Genomic DNA, 17,865 nt, shown 5'->3' with positions numbered 1-17,865 from the left:
ACTAGAATCAAGTTAAACAGTGTCGTGCTGAGTGGAGGTGGTTAGAGACTAAGTTTAAAATAGTTTAGAGATTAGTGAAATCCAGCTCATGGGTGCTGCAGCTAAAAGCAGATTTTCCAAATTCAGTAAAAGCTCTCGGCACCTGAAGGCTGATCCAATCACTGGAACAAGTCTGATAAACTACATTATTTACACTGAGCATTTCTGTGATGTACGATGGCCTACGGTCAGTAAGAGCTTTATAGATAAAAAGAAGCTGATGCACAACCAGAGATGACCAGCCCACCTTTTCATACAGTACACAGTGATGAGTAGTGTAGGGTCACCAGTAATGAGTCTTAAAGCAGAGTGGAGTACAGAGTCTAAAGATCTGAGAGTGGTAGCCGATGCATTTCTGTATATATCTGTATTCTTAAGAGCTCTTTACACAGCTGTGTCTGTCTGTCTGTCTGAAGGCTCCACTATCTCTGTAGTCTAAAAGAATGCAAATTTGCATGTCATTCATGTCATTGGTTGTTTCATTGTTGATTTACTGTCAGTTGATTAAATTTTATTATTTTGCTGTTAGATGTTATTTATATGTGGTAATCATTAAGTGATTGTAAACATGTTGAGGCTGTTCATTAATTTCTGTACATGTGTGTGTTGTCCTACTCCTGCGCATCATACAGAAAAATAGCCCTGAGCTGCAAGATGTAACGCAGACCCCTTCTCTGAAGTCGTGTTGTCATTCTGCAGTCAGTGTCATGCACCATATTAGGAACTCCAGGTCTTAGCAGCCTTCTTTATGGACACAGGGGAGGCCATGACTCCACCACAAGAAGTCCTCTTTATTAAACACCAGGGCAGAAAGGCACACACAGAAGCCTGAAGCCATGGGGGACATTACCTACAGGCTTCACCCTTACAGTGATCAACCCCCAACACAAAAACACCTGAACTAAATTCACATCCTGACACGAAACAACACAAATAACATGTATACACAACTTAAGCTTAAGCAACATAAACAATCCTTTTTAGGAGTGTGCGCACCTACCGTGAGCCTCCGTGTGTGGCTGCTCACATTGCCACGCCTCCTGAGCTCCTGAGTAGTGGGCCACTACAGTCCATTTGTCCCCAGAAGGCCAAGTCCGCCTGACTCATAAACAGTTTCTTCCTACAGGCAGGCAAACTGCTGAACGGATCTACCTGATTTAAACATTCTCATTTCCATGTTGGCAAGCAGACATTTGACCCACCGCTTTTTAAAGTACTAGCCGACACCCCACTACTTTTTGAGTTTAGAACTGCATGAAGCGCTGACCAGCATGAAAATGCAGTTTAAAACTGAGCGGCAGAGCCAATCAGAGTCTCTATTTCGGCTGGGAGGAGCTTTCAGACCTGTCTTGGTTGGTGCGGACCTGCCCAACTTTTTCTTTGGTTCGGTTTTGACATGCGACTCCGTCCAAATTCAGATCTGTAGCAAACAACTGAACTGCGCTAGTTCAGAATTCAGCACCAGAGCATGTTTTTGTTGCACTGTTGCACAATCTGCTGCTTCAACATTTCACTCTTTACAAACGTTCATAATGTTTCTGCACTGTGAGCTGCTGTAAATAACGAAAAGCAAGCAATAAAATAATAATATGCGTTTGATTATGGATCGTGGAGCAAATTTTTGGCCAAGCATCTGTCACCTGATCGGTTAAATTTGCATTGGTATACACAAAGATGATAAGCATCTCTATTTTCTATTTCTCTGTTTTCATGGTGGTGAATGTGAGAGTGACAGAGTGCTTACATCCCTACAAAACTTCTGATCAATAAACAAAAACACACATGTAATTTAGTCCACTTTAGCCCTTGCAGTCTATTATCTGAACCAAATAAAAGAGATAACATATCACATTTAAATCAAACTGTGGTGGGTCTTTAGAAAATGAACTGGGAATGAAAACAGCCTGATGTTCTTCAGAGATGTTGACTAACAAATACTGCTATCTGAGGCTGCAGCTACTGAAGCAGCATCAAAACAAACACTGACACTGTTCATGATCAGGTTCAGAGGTGGGTAGAGGAGCCTAAATCAGTACTCAAGTAAAAGTATTGATACTTGCATAAAAACATTACGCAAGTAAAAGTACCTTCCTCAAAATAACTTCCTCAAAAGTAACATGTGGAAAATCTACTTAAGTACTGAGTACTGCAGTGGAACTTTCAGCATTTATCAGCATAGAAGCTGAAGATTGTGCAGCTCTGTTCTTCTGTTTTCTGGTCTAAAATACAAAGCTCCAAAGTCAGAGATGTAACCAGTCACACAGCTGTACAAATATTACCACCATCAAAACAAATTGAAATTAAACACAAAAAATGTAATTAGTATCTAAATATGAATGTCTAAATTCGTACTAAATTCATGGATTTTTACTCGAGAGTAAGAATCCATCAGTATTTTAATTAAGTACATGTACTTGGGTAAATGTAACTAGTTATTATCCAGTCAGTGGCCTAATTACATTTTATCACTCTGCCAACTTCTTTTTTAAATTTTTTATTAATTTATTTATTTTTTAAACAATATGTTTTGCCCCACCACTTTTGGAGGTGTGGTGCCACCCCTGACCTCAGTCTTACCGTTCACTATCATCTGCTGCACTACCTTCTTCGCTCAGCCACTTTACTTTTGTGAAACGTTAGCATCTCTTGCTTAATATGCACAGTCCCTTTTTTATTATCAGTCCTGATGTGGACCAACAGCTGGTCTGTTGCACCAAAAAGGGTCCTTCTATTGCTACAAGCTTGACATTGTTACGATAGCAGAACCATTTTTGGTGCTATATAGAACTTTTTCCAAAAAGATTCAATGTAGAACCATCTACAGCACATTCTCCGTCAATCAGAAGAACCATTTAATGATGAAAAGAACCATTCAATCATGCAATTCTTGGTTCTATATAAAACCATCATCTTTTTAAGAGTGTGGTTTGTTTATATTTTTTGGCATTTATTTTCTGTTTGCTGCTGTTCTGTGTTGAGATGTAGTGCTGTGTCTTGGAAAAACTACATTTGTGAGAAGAAATGACACTAAAGCTGACTTTGACTTCGGAAACTAGCTTTGACCTGGAGGTCCAATTTTGAGTATAATGTCAACTGCAGAATAACATCATGACTTCAGATATCTGAGGAGAATAAGGCTATTGAACAGGGAGTCCTGTTGGTGCTCTGAAACACATGCACAAGTTGATTTGGAAAGACAGAAAATACTTGTGTACTTTGTGATCTTTAGTGGCTTTAGTTCAGGCTGTTAGAGAACACAGTGTTCTCTGTTCCTCACACAGACCCTCAGAGTTACTTTCTGTTTTAATTTAACTCAGTGGTTTGAAATTTCTCATGATTCATACAGTCAGAGTGTCAGCTTTGTGTATTTACGATGAATTCCTGCTAGTTTGAGTGAAAGGAATCCTGTATATCTCACTTAAGGGTTAAAGGATTCCTTCGGTCGGTTCTGTAGGAGAACCACTTTTATTCCTAAGGAAATTTTCAATAGGTAGATCCTTTAAGGGGCATTCCAGCCAAAATGTCATCTGTGGTAAACAAGCCTAATCACATCCTAGAGTGGTCTCTAGAGTAAAATGTTCTGGTTTAAAAAGTAGGCATCCTCCCCTTCTGAGGCCATTTCTGATGATTGATCTCGAAGGTCAGAGGAATTAAAAAAAAAAGAGTTGAGCGGATACTTAAGGGCAGCTGTTTGTTTTTGGGCCACTAGCTGGCTGATAAAGAAAGAAGCCAGACTTCTAATGTTACAGCCTAAAAGCTGAATATATCTCTTGTTTATTAGTCGCTACATCAGTGGCTATGTTAGCAGTAGGATGTATTCCCAGTGGTTGAATGATGTGCAGTGCATGCTGGGTATTGCCATCAAGCTGACAGCTTTCAATAATACCCACAAACAACCCTGTTTCCAAAAAAGTTGGGACGCTGTGCAAAATGTAGATAAAGCAGGATGCAGTGATGTGCAAATCAGGTAAACCCTTTATTTAATTGCAAATAGTACAAAGGCAACAATGGTTGAAACTGAAAAGTTTTATTTATTTTGAAAACATATGCCCATTTTGAACTTGATACCAGCTACACATTCCAAAAAAGTTGGAACAGGGGCCTGTTTATCACCTCTTCTTTTAACAACACTCTGTAAGCGTTTAAGAACTGAGGAGACACTGCTGTAGTTTTGAAAGTGAAATATTTTCACATTGCTTGAAATAGGATTTCAGCTGCTCAACAGTTCAGGGTCTACTTTGCCGTGTTTCTGCACCAAATGTTTTCAGTGGGTGACAGGTCTGGACTGCAGGCAGGCCATTTTAGCACCTGGACTCTTACTATAGAACCATGCTTTTGTAATACATGCAGAATGAGGTTTGGTTTTGTCTTGCTGAAATAATCAAGGCCTTCCCTTAAAAAGACGTTGCCTGGATGGCAGCTTATGTTGCCAAAACCTGTATATATCATTCAGCATTAATGGTTTCTTCACAGATGTGCAAGCCAGCGATGTCATGTGTACTAATGCACCCTCAAACCATCATGGATGCTGGCTTTTGAACTATGTACTGATAACAAGCTGGGTGGACGCGGCATCCATGATTTCCAAAAAGAGTTTCAAAGTTTTCAAAGCTTGGGCCCAGAAGCGGCAGCATTTCTTGATCCTGTTTCTATATGGTAGAAACGAGTAGAGCTTCAATTTGCATTTGTGGATGCAGCGACACACAGTGTTCACAGACAGTGGTTTTCAAAAGTGTTCCTGAGACCATGCAGTCATTTCCATCACGTCTGTTTGTAATGCAGTGCTGCCTTAGGACTCAAACATCACAGCCAGCCAGTATTGTATTTTTGTCCCTTGCATACAAAGATTTCTCTGAATCTTTTAATTTTATTATGTACCATAGATGATTAAATCCCAAGTTCTTTGCTGTTTTACGTTGAGAAAAATTATTCTTGAAATGTTGCACTCTTTGCCTGCGCAGTCTTTCACAAAGTGGTGAACCCTGCCCACCTTTACTTCTGAAAGACTCGGCCTCTCTGAGATGCTTTTTTTACTCCCAGTCATGTTATTGGCCTGTTGTCAATTAACCACCAAGTGTTTTTTTACTAATATGCTACTTTACCAGTCTTTTATTGCCCCTGTCCCAACTTGTGTGAAACATGTTGCTGGCATCAAATTTAAAATGGGCATATTTTTTTCAAAAAAACAACAAAATTTCTTATTTTCAGCATTTGTTATGTTGTCTGTCTACTATTTTCATTTAAATAATGGGTTTAAATGATTTGCTAATCATTGCATTCTATTTTTTACATTTTGCACAGCATCCCAACATTTTTGGAAACGGGATTTTAATAACACCCCCTTGTGGAGAGACGTCAGACTGGTAAACATGAGGAGCAAGTTAGTTATAATCCAGGGCCATGAGCTGCTTCAACTATGAATATAAATGATTTAACTTGCGTGTTTTCATTTTACATGTATATATATATATATATATATATATATATATATAAAATTTGACTAGGAAAAGACTATTAGACCAATAAGGTATGTCGAATTTGGGTAATGCATGCTGGGTATGGTAGTGAGAAGTGAGAAACATTGTTGGACAAAAACACAAAAATGATTCAAAATTATGAAGGTTGCAATGCTAAGCAATAGAATACTTCACTACTTCATACAACAAATAAGTAGTGCTAGTGGAGTGATGGAGCTCCCTCCAATACTTTTTGGATGAGTTGGAGTGATTCACTAATCATCCGACATCAGTACCTGACCTTACTTAATGCTCTTGCAACTGAATGCAACCAAATCCTCACAGCAATGCAATCCTTAGAGGCTTTAGTGCGAGCTGTTAGTAGAGTACACAGTGTCACATGGGACCTCAGAGTCACTTTCTGTTTTCATTTGACTCAGCAATTAAAGCATCTTGTGATTTGCAGGGTCAGACTATCAGCTTTGTATGTTTATACTGAATTCCTGCTAGTTTGAATGAATGGAATCCTTTACATCTCACTTGAGAATAAAGTCGAAAAAAAGGGTTCCTTCAGATGGTGCTGTAGGAGAACGAGTTTTTTTTTACATCTGTTGTAAACAAGCCTAAATCACATCCTACCATGACAGAGTAGCCTCCAGTTTAAAAACTAGGCATGCTGGGTGTTGGCATCAAGCTTTGGATGAGCTTGAACTTTTGTACACGAACTTTTGGCCATATAGTGTATATAGTATGTTTATGCTTCACAGGAAGTTCTGCTCATAAGCCACTTAAAGCGTGATGGGGCACAGGGATAAGGTGGATTATATGCTAGTTTCACAGTCGAATGCCCCTTTAAGCAAATGGGATATTCAACCTTTTGAAATGTAATAATGTAAAGGTTCTATGTCAGTGTTTCTCAAACTTGGTCCTAGACTAACACTACCTTTCGTTCAACGTTCCTGCAAGTAAAGATTAAATTAACAAGTTCTTGAGTAGAACTGGGTGTATAAGAGCAGGGAAAACGCTAAAACATGGAGGACCATGACTGAGAACCACTACAGCAGTTGAAATGCTACACAGCCTTTTAACAGGACTCACTCAAAACCGCATGTCTTTTCTCTGTTTAGCCAAGTACAACCCACCATCCATCAGCTCATGGCCAGAAAAGATTGAAGAGGGCGGCCCTGCTGAACTTAACTGCAATGCTAGTGGTGGCTATCCAGCAGGAGCCATTCACTGGTTTGGCAGCAAAAACACCAACTGGACGAAGAACGCCACACTGAAGATCACAGAGAGAGAGGACAAACTGGTACATCTGTCCAGCAAACTGATCTTCAGCAGCATTGACTCGAGCTCGGAGCCCTTCAGGTGTGTTGTTCTCAACAGCAAATTCGTCCAAGAATGGGAGAGCACGTTCCCTCTGAAGTTCACAGGTAACTGTTTGATTTCTTTCTGGAAGTTCTAGCAGGAATGTAATATGAAGTGTGAAGATAAAAAGGTGGTGCTGAGTGAGTTGACTTTACCTCTTCATATTAGTTTATATCACAATACCTACATTTAGAGTCAGTTATTCATTCAACCTAATGAGAAGCTGTAGAACAGACTCAGTTTATATCACAATACCTACATTTAGAGCCAGTTATTCATTCAATCTAATGAGAAACTGTAGAACAGTCATTCTGTAAAGCTTAACAGTAGGTGTGAAAGAAGGGGTACTGATGTAGGATCTGTCAAATTTTATCCTAAACAGGATGTGAACTCAGCATATCAAAATTCAGGCTGACTCAACAACCCTACTTACAGTGTTAGCTAGCAAGGATTATGATATGATAAGGAAACAGGTAAAGCATGTCTCTGACTCTAAAGGTGTTTATTCAGATGTTATCAAACCAAAATCTTTAGTTCTACTTTTTCAGTCTAATCAAACTGCACAGTTAAGACTTCAAGATAGCCGCCACTCTTGTTTTTAGTTATGCTATGTTCTTGATCTGTTTTAGAGATAACAATCATGATTTCCCAGACCTGATCTGTCTCCTTTTGTGTCTTAGCTTCACCCTTAACCTCCAGGTCTTGTGTATGTGTAGTCTTGTGCTCTTGTTTTGTGTTGCTGTTTTACTGTGGTGCTTTTGTGTGAACCTTATTTTCCTTGTACCTTGTAAAAAAGCAAGATTTTTCTTGCTAGTTCACACTGCTGCATTTTTTGAAGGCTGTGCTTCTTCCTGCTGCTCAGCAGCAGCTAGTGATAGCAATGTTTGTATTCCACTCCACATAAACCTGCTGCTGAAGACACATTATTGATCAAGGTTGTTGCACAGTGTCTAAAGAAGATCACTCTCTAACTCTGGAACAGAATTAAGTTGGTTATTCATTTTTTCTTTTTTCAGGTGGTGAAGGTCATTCAGGCACTAAGTGGGGCAGTATTACTGCTGGCTTGTTAGTCATTGGCCTCATCATCGTGGGACTCCTGTTAGCCCTCCTGTACCGCAGAAGACACATTCAGCGTAAGTATCAGCAGCACCCAGAAAGAATGACTGTCACACGATGTTCTCTGCGTAAGCCTCAAATAGGGAAGTAGTTACTGTGCGAGACAGACTAGCCAAGCTGAGGTGTCGCAATACTGCACACAGAAAGTGCTGTACTTTTGCCCTCATTCTGACCAGAATGACTGAAATCATACACGTTGTACAGCTTGGCTCACTTTGCCACGGTTCTTGCAAAAGCAAGAAACCTTCAAAGCGTTCCCAGAGGACGCTCTGTCACACTCAGCTGCTGTTGGACATCTGGAATTACAGAGATGATTCAGATATAAACCGGAGACAGGGCTGTGCTAATGCAGGTGCTTGTAGATGTTTTGGATATGACGCATTAAAAGGCTGTTGCAGTGTTTTTTGATGTAGCATGTAAACACTTTCAAAATGGACATTTTGGCCCAATCCCATTTCTTCTTTTTACCCCTTGTTTTCGAGTGTCACCCTAACTCAGTTCCAAGGGGTAGTGGTTGAAATCTTGCCCTACGGGACAACCCTCAACTTTAAAAAAAAAAAACATTACTTAATTAACAGGCTACTAGCAGTGCTCTGTAGGCGACCCGGCCCGTCTTCAGTGATAGCAGAGAGGGGAAAATTTCAGCAACCTCGCTGCTGGGCTTTAATTACAATTAGGGCATCATCTGTTTTTTGGTACATAAAAGCACAGAAACATTGTAGGTGGACTTGAAGATATGAGCCTTTTGAAAGATATTAATGTAGCGAGCAGACATGTTGGCTTTGTGCTTGGTGGTGGATGCTGAAAAGCTTTTTTAATTACAGTTCTCAGAGCTCTGGTCTCCCAGTGTGTAAGGAAAACTTAACTCAGGTTGTTTTTTCCAGCTTTACACCTGATTCTGTACTTTATTACTCTGTTAATTAAAGCCTGACTGATCCATTGTTTGGCTGATGAAATCTATGGATTTGTCTGCATTTCCAGAAAAAGTACACATAAATATTGTTTTCATGTATTGTTTTGACATTTTTGTCAGCATGTTTATTTGTAGGAGATTTCTTTCTTTCTATAATAAGGTTAAATCCAATTTGTATTTTATATTTTTTCATCTGAGGTCCACATATAACATTACAGTTCACCAGGCTGTTTTTGTTACTGTGCCTTTAAGACTGATATATGTAAATGAGCTCTGTTCTGATTGGCTACCTTATATATAAAGCAGTTCTGCTAAAACATTTCTAATAACTTCAGTGTAAAAGGGTGGGGCTAAACTGCTATAGGCTGAGTAAGTGACTATATGTCAATGTGCTGTTTTAGATTTTTTGTTTAATATTGTTTAAAACCTTAAAAGTTGAAGCTGTTTATCAGTCAGTAAAGCACTGTTTAACTATAACTGCTGCAGTTTGTTTAATATTTGACCACATTCAATTATTTTTAGCTAATATTATCGATTATTGGTATTTTATCTCAGTATTGTGTTGCTGATATTTTCCATATTGATCAGGCTTCAGTGCTGATTTTCACAATTTTAGTGGTTGGGCTGTAATTTCACACCAATTTTTTATTTTAATAACAGAAGCCCGAAGACCTTCCGCTCAACCTATTCTAAATATGTTCCTTATAAATATTTTATTTTGGTTTCTGTAACTGGTTTTGGGCTCTGTGGTTTTTCTGGTTTCTAAAATTCTTCAGAATTTCTGATTAATATCTTCATTTAAAACCAGTTTCTTCTCCTCTGTTGTTCCTGATGCTCTGTGTTCTTCTCCCAGGAGTAAACCCACTGTCATTTTCTACCCTGTTGGTCGTCCTTTGGTCCAAGTTAAATTGTAGATGGCTTTATTATGGCCTTCTAATTACATGAACTTTCTTACTGACTTTCATTACCTCTGTAGCACCACTGAAAGAACCGAAACCAGCACAAAACCAACTCTGTCCACTTTCTAGAGGAAATGATGGACTGAAATGGGGCTGTTATGTTATTAAGAAGAAATCCATCCTAATTTGCCTTCTTGTTGCATCAGCAGTGATTAGTTTGCATGATGATAAAGCACATTCTGCTCATCCTCTTTTACAGTAAGAGACAGAGCCTGACAGGACACACTTACAGTTGTATGTAAAAGTTGTTGATTTGAAGTGAAATTAAGTGAACACATCCTCGTTAAACTTAAATTGGCAATATTCTGTAAATTTTAGTGCACAATTTCTATTTATTTGCCAAAAAAACAAAAGTTCTAAAGTGCTATATAAGTGCCAAAATGTAGCCAAGACTATTTTTTTTCAATGAAATTAAATGTTAAATGTTCATCTTTAGCTAAATGTGCAGTGGTGTATTCTCTGTAAAAGAGGTGTTAACTTTTTTATATATTTTCACTTAGAAAATCACCAGAAACATGGAATTTGACCAGGGGCTCCTAAACTTGCATACAACTGTATATGTGCTTTTCTCTCAAAGTGCTCTTTTATTTTAGATATATGTTCAGATGTAAAGAGCCTAATGGATCGCTCGCTCATGTTTAGCAGGCTGGTGATTCTCCAGCAAGGGACGCTGTCAGCACTCACATAGCTTTTGGTGCTAGTGATGTTTCACTTCAATGACACTGGAAATAAGGTAATAAAATGTACTTATTTGGGTACAAACGGCACCCAGAAAGGTTTTGTGCCCAAAAACGTGGAGTTAAGGAACATAAAAAGGGAAACAAATAGTTTTTTAAAGTGTTTCAAAGTTCTCTCTGGACTCCAAGCTTTTTTATTTTATTTTTTATATGAAAAGGTTATAAAAAGGAATGAATATGCACTTTTTCCTTTGGAAAGTAATGTAGTGTACTGTTAAAGATCTAAAATACTTATTTTGAGAGTACATTTACATTGTTTGAGGGGGAAAAGTCCACATTTTTCTGACAGTGTATGTGTGCTAGTTTCTATTTCTCATGTTGTTGATTTTCTCAGTGTAAATAAGTGAAAACATCCTCTACAGCAACATTTCTAGGGGGGTTCTGGGAAAAAGCTATGGCATTTTTAAAAATGTGTTTTTTTTTTGTTAAACTCAGCAAATTAATAGACATTGTGCACTAAAATTAGCAGAAAATGCCACATTTAAGTCCTTGTGAGTTTGTAAGTTCTCTGTCGAGGATGTTTTAACCTAGTTTCACTAAGAAAATCAACAACAGCATGGAATTTGGCCAGGGGTTTTCAAACTTTTACACATGACGACATGTGTATGGGATGAGGGTGGCCTGCCAAAGTGCCAAAACAAAGCACGCTATCTAAAACCCCCTTTCTCTGTCCTTTGTTTACTCTTTCCTCTTCCTCTGACAGACACCCCTTCACTTTCCCTCTGGACTTTCCAGCTTCATAGATAGAAGTGAAAGTGAACACATTTTTGCTTCCACTGGAAAGTTTCAATGACCTGGTTCAAATTTAACACCCGCATGTGTTTTCGTCATGATTTATGCATTTAACATGGAAAGTTTTCCTTAAAATAAAAAAGAAACGAAATGTTCTTTTCTTTAGGGGGTTTTCCTGGACATACCAGACAGGCTGAGGCTGATGCTGAGGCTGATGCTGATACTGATGCTGATGAAGCAGGTATTCTTCATGCTCCTGTTAAACTGTTTAGAGAGCTGTTTTTACAGGCTTTTATCTGCACAGGTTCTCACATACTTCGTCTGATGGTTCTGTTCCTGTACTTGCCATTAAGATGATATCTTCTAACCTGGGCCTTTCTGGTCTTTATATTTCTTCACCTGTCCATGCCAGTGATGAGGGGGTCCTTAAAGTTTAACCTATTTTCTTTGTTGTTTTTGTTGCAGACAATCCACTGAAGCCAAACGGAGACGCTGAAATGAAGACATAAATTCAGCATCGTACCGAGGACATCATTAAAAGAGAATTCCTGCATTCTTCCAACTTAATCTCTTTTTCTCTTGTGTCTGTAGGATACACTTTTATCTACTTCTGTGTTGATTCTAAACATACTTATAATAGAAGTCACTGTTCAGGTTCCCATTGGCTTCTGTTATAAACCAAGTTACAGTTTTCTCTATTATAAACCAGCTTTCTGTTATTTTGCTAACTACACTGAAGAGAGAGTATTCTAACATTCTAACACTGGGCAGTCAAGTGGTAAAGTTTGATTTTTTTTTTTTGTTTTTTTTTTGCTGATAAAACACTTCTAGTTCCATTCTTTTTTCCCGAGATTGAACTTCTGCTTTCTTAAAATCACTTCCTCACTTCTGCATTAACCATATCTTTCTTTAAAGGAACAGCTCATCTCCCCTGCCACTGCAGAGGAAAAATACACTACATGGACAAAAGTATTGAGACACCTACACATTACACCTACAGGAGCCTTTATGACTCCCATTCTAAATCCATAGGCATTAATATGGAGTTGTTCCCCCCTTTGCAGCTATAACAGCTTCCACTCTTCTGGGAAGCTTTCTACTAGATTTTGGAGAGTGTCTGTTGGTTATTCGCCCAGAATAGCATTTGTGAGGTCAGACACTGATGTTGGACGAGAGGGCCTGGCCCACGAACTCCGTTCTAGTTCATCCCAAAGGGGTTCGATGGGGTTGAGGTCAGGGCTCTGTGGGGGCCAGTCAAGTTCTTCCACACCAAACTCACCCAGCCGTGCCTTTATAATGCTTGTTGTAAGAAATATGATTGAAAAAATAAAATCACTGAAAACAAGTTAAATTGTCTAGAAATAAGTGAAATGTACAGCAATCTCAAAATGAGAAATATTAGAAGTATCGAAAACAGGAGTTAAAAAAAATCCATCTATCTAAACATGGTTATTTTTCTCTCAGACAAAATAGCTTTGTGTTTGTTAGCGACATTAGCCTTGTAGCTCCAGTGTTAAAACTAAAGAAGCAGAATTAGTCTTGTCAGCGTCTGAGGGCTGGAATGTGATGTGAAGTGAGATTATGACCTCCTACGCTGTTGATTCAGGCTGTGGTGTTTGTGAAAGTCTGCTCTAATGTGCTTTAAGTTCTTAACCAAAGTGAAATTAAAACTTTACTGACGCCTGAGATGGAAAGTCCCACTGAATAATTGGGCAGCGCTTTGATATTCAGTCATGAAAATGATGACACACTAAAGAATTTTGTGTTATCACATGGAAACAGATGGAGGGGAGTAAAAAAATTTACCTGTCTTTGCAGAAGTGCACATATTTTTGTCAATAACTGAGGTTTAAAGGGAGGAACGGTGATTAGTGCCTGAGACTTCTTGCTCGCTGCTGCCCCCTGCTGCAGTTTAATAACACTTCTTTTTTAAAACAAATCTGATGCTTTCTGTGAATCTGAATAGTATTTTGATATATACTTTAATCTTGTCAGCTGCTTTTCACTGGAGCATTTATAAATCTGTGAATATATATAGCTTATGAAGTGAGTGTGAAAACAATAAACATAATCGCTTAAAGTGGGAAAAGGGGGAAAAGACTCAAACTTTATATTGTTATTTTTTATATTTTTTTTTCTGTTTCTGCTTAGAGAGTTGGGACTTGTTCCACTACGTGGACTACAATGTAATCTGAAAAATTACTCTTTTAGAAATTAAACTGTGTGTATAAGCTATATAATCCAACCCAACTAATACACTCCTGCATCGTTTATGTAGCACCTTTCCTTATAGCTCACTTCAAATTTAAAGTGCTTTTAAGAACCAAAGAACATTAACTGCACTCCAGGAAGCATTTTTTAGCCTAGGCTTAAAAGGCAATTTCACAAAATGTTCATATTTTCTGAGTAGTTCAGTGTTTTGAAGTGTAAACAGAGTGATTCAGAGTGGTTTGGTGTGAAATGGTTACAGTGGTGGTGATAGGACCCAGAGGTCACCATGACTACAACACAAATATAGACATTTTATTTACTATCCAAAACCACCAGTGAACCTACACGTCTTCTGAATTTATATGGAATGCTAATGATGGGAAAATAGTGGAAAATCTGAAATAATTTAATTAATTAATTTAAATAAAGTTTCTTTGGGGATTGTTTTGCCTCACAGCACCCTACATGTATCCCTCCACCATGAATGGATTTTAAATAATACATTTTAGGCCAAAAAATCTTCTCAAAATTGACGTAAATCAATGTCTCAGACATCAGGCAGTGTATTCATAACCATTTCATGTAATAACTGTCTGTGAGAGCTTTTAGAGGTGGAAGCCTGGTTCCTGTCACCACCTCCTATTCTCTAGAAAGGAGCATTTCACAACAAACCACTCTGAATGACTCAAAATGTTCACATCTCAACCACTTAATTATGCAAAAAAATTAAACATGTGGAATTTAAACATTAAGTCGTGGTTTCCTTTCAGAGGATTAAGTCTAATCTTGGACTAAACTTCAGTGTCAAAAGAGATTTACCATTGGAAATTCTCTAGGCTTAATCTGGGTCTAGAAAACAGGTGTTTTATTAAGAAGAAGATGGTAGTTAAGCACTAAACTGAAACACAGACGAAGCTCTTGTGGTTGTCAGTACTACATCAAAATCAAACTGTTGTGCTTGCTAGATTTATCCACTGCATTTATAGTAAACTGTCTCTTCTGGTACGCAGTAATGACACTGAATCTGTAACACCAAAATCTACCAGTGCTGTTATTTAGCCAGTATAGAGAGAAAACACCCACACTTTACAGGGTCCATATCGTGGGAGAGAGCCTGTTTAATTCTAACGGATAAATAGAAGTTGAAAAAAGAATGATGACTGGTGCATAAAACCTCACAATCATAATAGGTGGACCTCAGGGAGAAGAAATAAAAAGCAGGGAAATGTAGGGTATGGGCCCTTTAATGAACTACTTTAAAGGTTCTGCCTTGTGTTTTAAAGAGAACCTGACTGTATTTTATTTTTCTAAGACATTGTTTCTAATCATTGTTAATATTGTAATTGTTTTCTTGGAGTTTCTTACATTTTGGCCTTTGCTGTATTTCATTTACAGATCTATGGTACAAAATTACTGTAACAGTTTAATGTGAAATAAATACACTTTATATGAAACTTCTTGTGTGCTGTGTTTTTTTAACAAATACAGCCATTTCAGTAAATAAAATGTCTATATTTGTGTTGTAGTCATGGCGACCCCTGGTTCCTATCAGCACTACTGTAAAGAAATCTGAACCATTTCATTTGTTTACATCTCACACACTGGATTATGAAGGATTTTAGAAAAATCGGTGTTTAACTGCTGTGGGTTACTGAAGAATCTAAATTCTAAAGAATCACAGATATGATAACCCTTTTATGAGAGGTGCAAATATTTGACTGGACTGTGTGTGTGTGTGTGTGTGTGTGTGTGTGTGTATGTGTATACAGCACTGTGCAAAAGACACTAATCGCCCTTTTTTATTTAATTTCCAGTTAAAATGGACATTTAATACAAATTATTCATTTTTCAGAAGATATTTCTGAGGAGAGTAGATATAAATGGCAACAAAGTAATTATAAATCTAGTCAATTTAATATTTCTCTTTTTGAGATTGTTTTAAACTTAATAGAAGATTATTTAACTTATTTCTAGACATTTTTACTTGTTTTACTTGAAACAAACATTATCTACCAACATAGTGAGAGAATTTCATTTGACAAAATCACAAGACAACATGTCTAGAAATGAGTTAAATAAGAATAAATGTACAAAATTAGAAATATATATTTAGATTTAAGATTATTTCATTTGACAAAAAAAACCCATTTTTTCCAGTGTAAGGCAGTCGACCTGCATAAGGAAGAAAGTTAAAAGAAGATAAGTTATTAAACTGAAAGTCAAAAACGGAAAGCTACAGAGAAAATGAGACTCATAACAACCACCTGGAAGACCTGGTAGACACTGTCCCCATCAGATAAACAGCACTTGAAGCTTCTATCTTTGAGAGAGAGGAGAAAATCAAGCTGCTTCAGATCTGAAAACACCCACAGGTGTTTCTGTCCATCCTTCCACTGTGAGAAGACAACTCAGCGCTATGGGTCTGAAAGGATGTGTAGCTGTCAAGAAGCATCACTGAGAAAAGGAGACAGACATATCAAACAAAGAAGCTGATCAATGGACTGACCACCCCAGAGTCCAGACCTCAGGATCACTAAATGTGTTTGATTACTTCAGAAAATGATCAACCAACTTCTAAGACTGAACTTTGGAGGTGTGTCTGCAGATTTCTTTGAGAAACTGAAAGTGAGTCTCCTGAAAAGTGTGACACTTTGCTCTTTTATGTTGACTGAACCCAAAGCTGATCTGTGCAGATTTGCTTTTTCAGATAAAAATGAGGTACAGTCAGTTAATTTATAGATGGAGGTCTGAGCTGTCTGTTTCTTGGACCAATGAATGTCAGAGATGCCGATATTCGCTTATATTCTCATGTATTCATCAGAAATTTCATTAAATTAATAACTTAGCCTCAAAAGGCTCAGGACATCATAACACTTTTTCTTCATGGTGCCACCTTACCTCTCACCCAGACGGGTGTTTAATTTTACTGGCTGTAAGATCACATTAAAGAGGGAAAAGATCAGACACGACTCATTTTTAAATCAGAAATTACTGCAATTTCTGGCATGATGATGTACAGAAAACTATTTATGTTGTGACGTCAGGTCACGCCTGAGTTTAGTTTAGTTATTCTGTTCTGTAGCTTTAATTTAGCCTTTTCATTCTGGGGACTCTTTATTTTCAGGAGATCCAGGCTGACAGTGAGAGCCAGCATGGCCTGAGAACAGTGTTTTCCATTTTCTGTGTGCTGCTCTGTGCTGAGTTTAATAAAGTAATGGACCGACATTTGATGAGTTTCTCTGAGTTTCTCCTGAGAGCAGCCTACACTACGATATTACAGATAAACATTTCATAGCATTGACATAAGCACTGAGGCTAAAACAAGTCAAACACGAATTGTCGTAAAGAGCCAAGACCGACCCATGTGGAGTTAAGACCGACCCATTTGTAGCTAAGACTGATCAGTATGAGGACCAAGTTATTTGTACGAAGGTTCATTTTATCTTCCTGCCTGTGTTTTGTTTTATAGACTGATTGATGAGGTTGGTGCAGTCATCACAGATAAAATGATATGTTTAGATGTTAAAATTGACAGAGCAGGTATTGTCACAGACTGTTTGTCATGTTTGTAAATATATATATAGAAGACACAGAACAGTCCAGTCAGAGCAATTTTTATTAATCTTTAGGAATTATGAGAATTTTTAGGAACCAGTTTGTCCAAACTACAGTTATGAAATTAATGAAAATTTACAGTAATTATAAAAACATTACATTAGTGACTTGTCCTATGTCATGTTAGAAATAAAGCTTGCCTGTTGGAACCAAACCTCATATGTCAGCTATGGTAATTTTTCAGGAAAAGCAGGAGGAGAAAAAGTAATACATCGGTAGTGTAATTTGTAAGTGATGAGATTTACTACCGAGTAATTCTGGACTGTTTCTGTTCATCATGAATGTAAAGAACAGCTGGACCTACGTTTTGATCTGATGGGGACACTACGTTTGTTTCCTTTAAGGGAATTTCTCTGTATTATGTCTTTACATCACTTCCCATTACCTTCTAATGAAGATCCTCCAAGATCTGTGGTGCTTCTCTGTGGTTTCTGGTGTAGTTTTCTGATGAACGGTGGTCACACTGAAGTATTAAAATGCCCATTATTGTTATTTCTGTCTCTTCTCTCTTCTACAGATCATGGCTGTGGAGGTTGTTCTTCTGCTCACTCTGATGTCTTTCTCTCTGGGAAACACTCAGACCAGTGAGTCAGAAGATCCCAGTATTTACTCTGATTGCTAAAGCTCACTGAAATGGGCTTTTACAAGGCCAGATGTACGAACATGAGACAGCGCTGTTCCGCTAATGCATAATTCAGTGTTTGAAAGGAAAAATATGT

At 37.9% G+C, this 17,865-nt stretch overlaps 1 protein-coding gene across 3 annotated transcripts in view; it reads left to right on the top strand.

The window, feature by feature from the left end:
• LOC118808132 overlaps positions 1–17,865 on the top strand; it is a 58,020-nt gene that overhangs the window by 16,525 nt on the left and 23,630 nt on the right. The window contains exons 5-9 of one of the 3 annotated variants that reach the window (XR_005007263.1): positions 6,623–6,928; positions 7,880–7,996; positions 9,553–9,585; positions 11,487–11,561; positions 11,786–11,974. Coding sequence is in view for 2 of the 3 variants with exons in the window: in XM_036570588.1 (XP_036426481.1) it covers positions 6,623–6,928; positions 7,880–7,996; positions 9,553–9,585; positions 11,487–11,561; positions 11,786–11,829 (575 nt within the window). In the remaining variant the exon portion in view is untranslated. Of the gene's footprint in view, positions 1–6,622; positions 6,929–7,879; positions 7,997–9,552; positions 9,586–11,486; positions 11,562–11,785; positions 12,394–17,865 lie in introns of those variants that run through there. The other 2 variants (XM_036570588.1, XM_036570589.1) reach the window with 2 other exon arrangements.

This window comes from Colossoma macropomum, unplaced genomic scaffold, assembly GCF_904425465.1.
Source record: "Colossoma macropomum unplaced genomic scaffold, Colossoma_macropomum, whole genome shotgun sequence".
In the NCBI taxonomy this organism is placed as follows: domain Eukaryota; kingdom Metazoa; phylum Chordata; class Actinopteri; order Characiformes; family Serrasalmidae; genus Colossoma; species Colossoma macropomum.
This window is presented reverse-complemented; position numbering and strand designations above follow the sequence as displayed.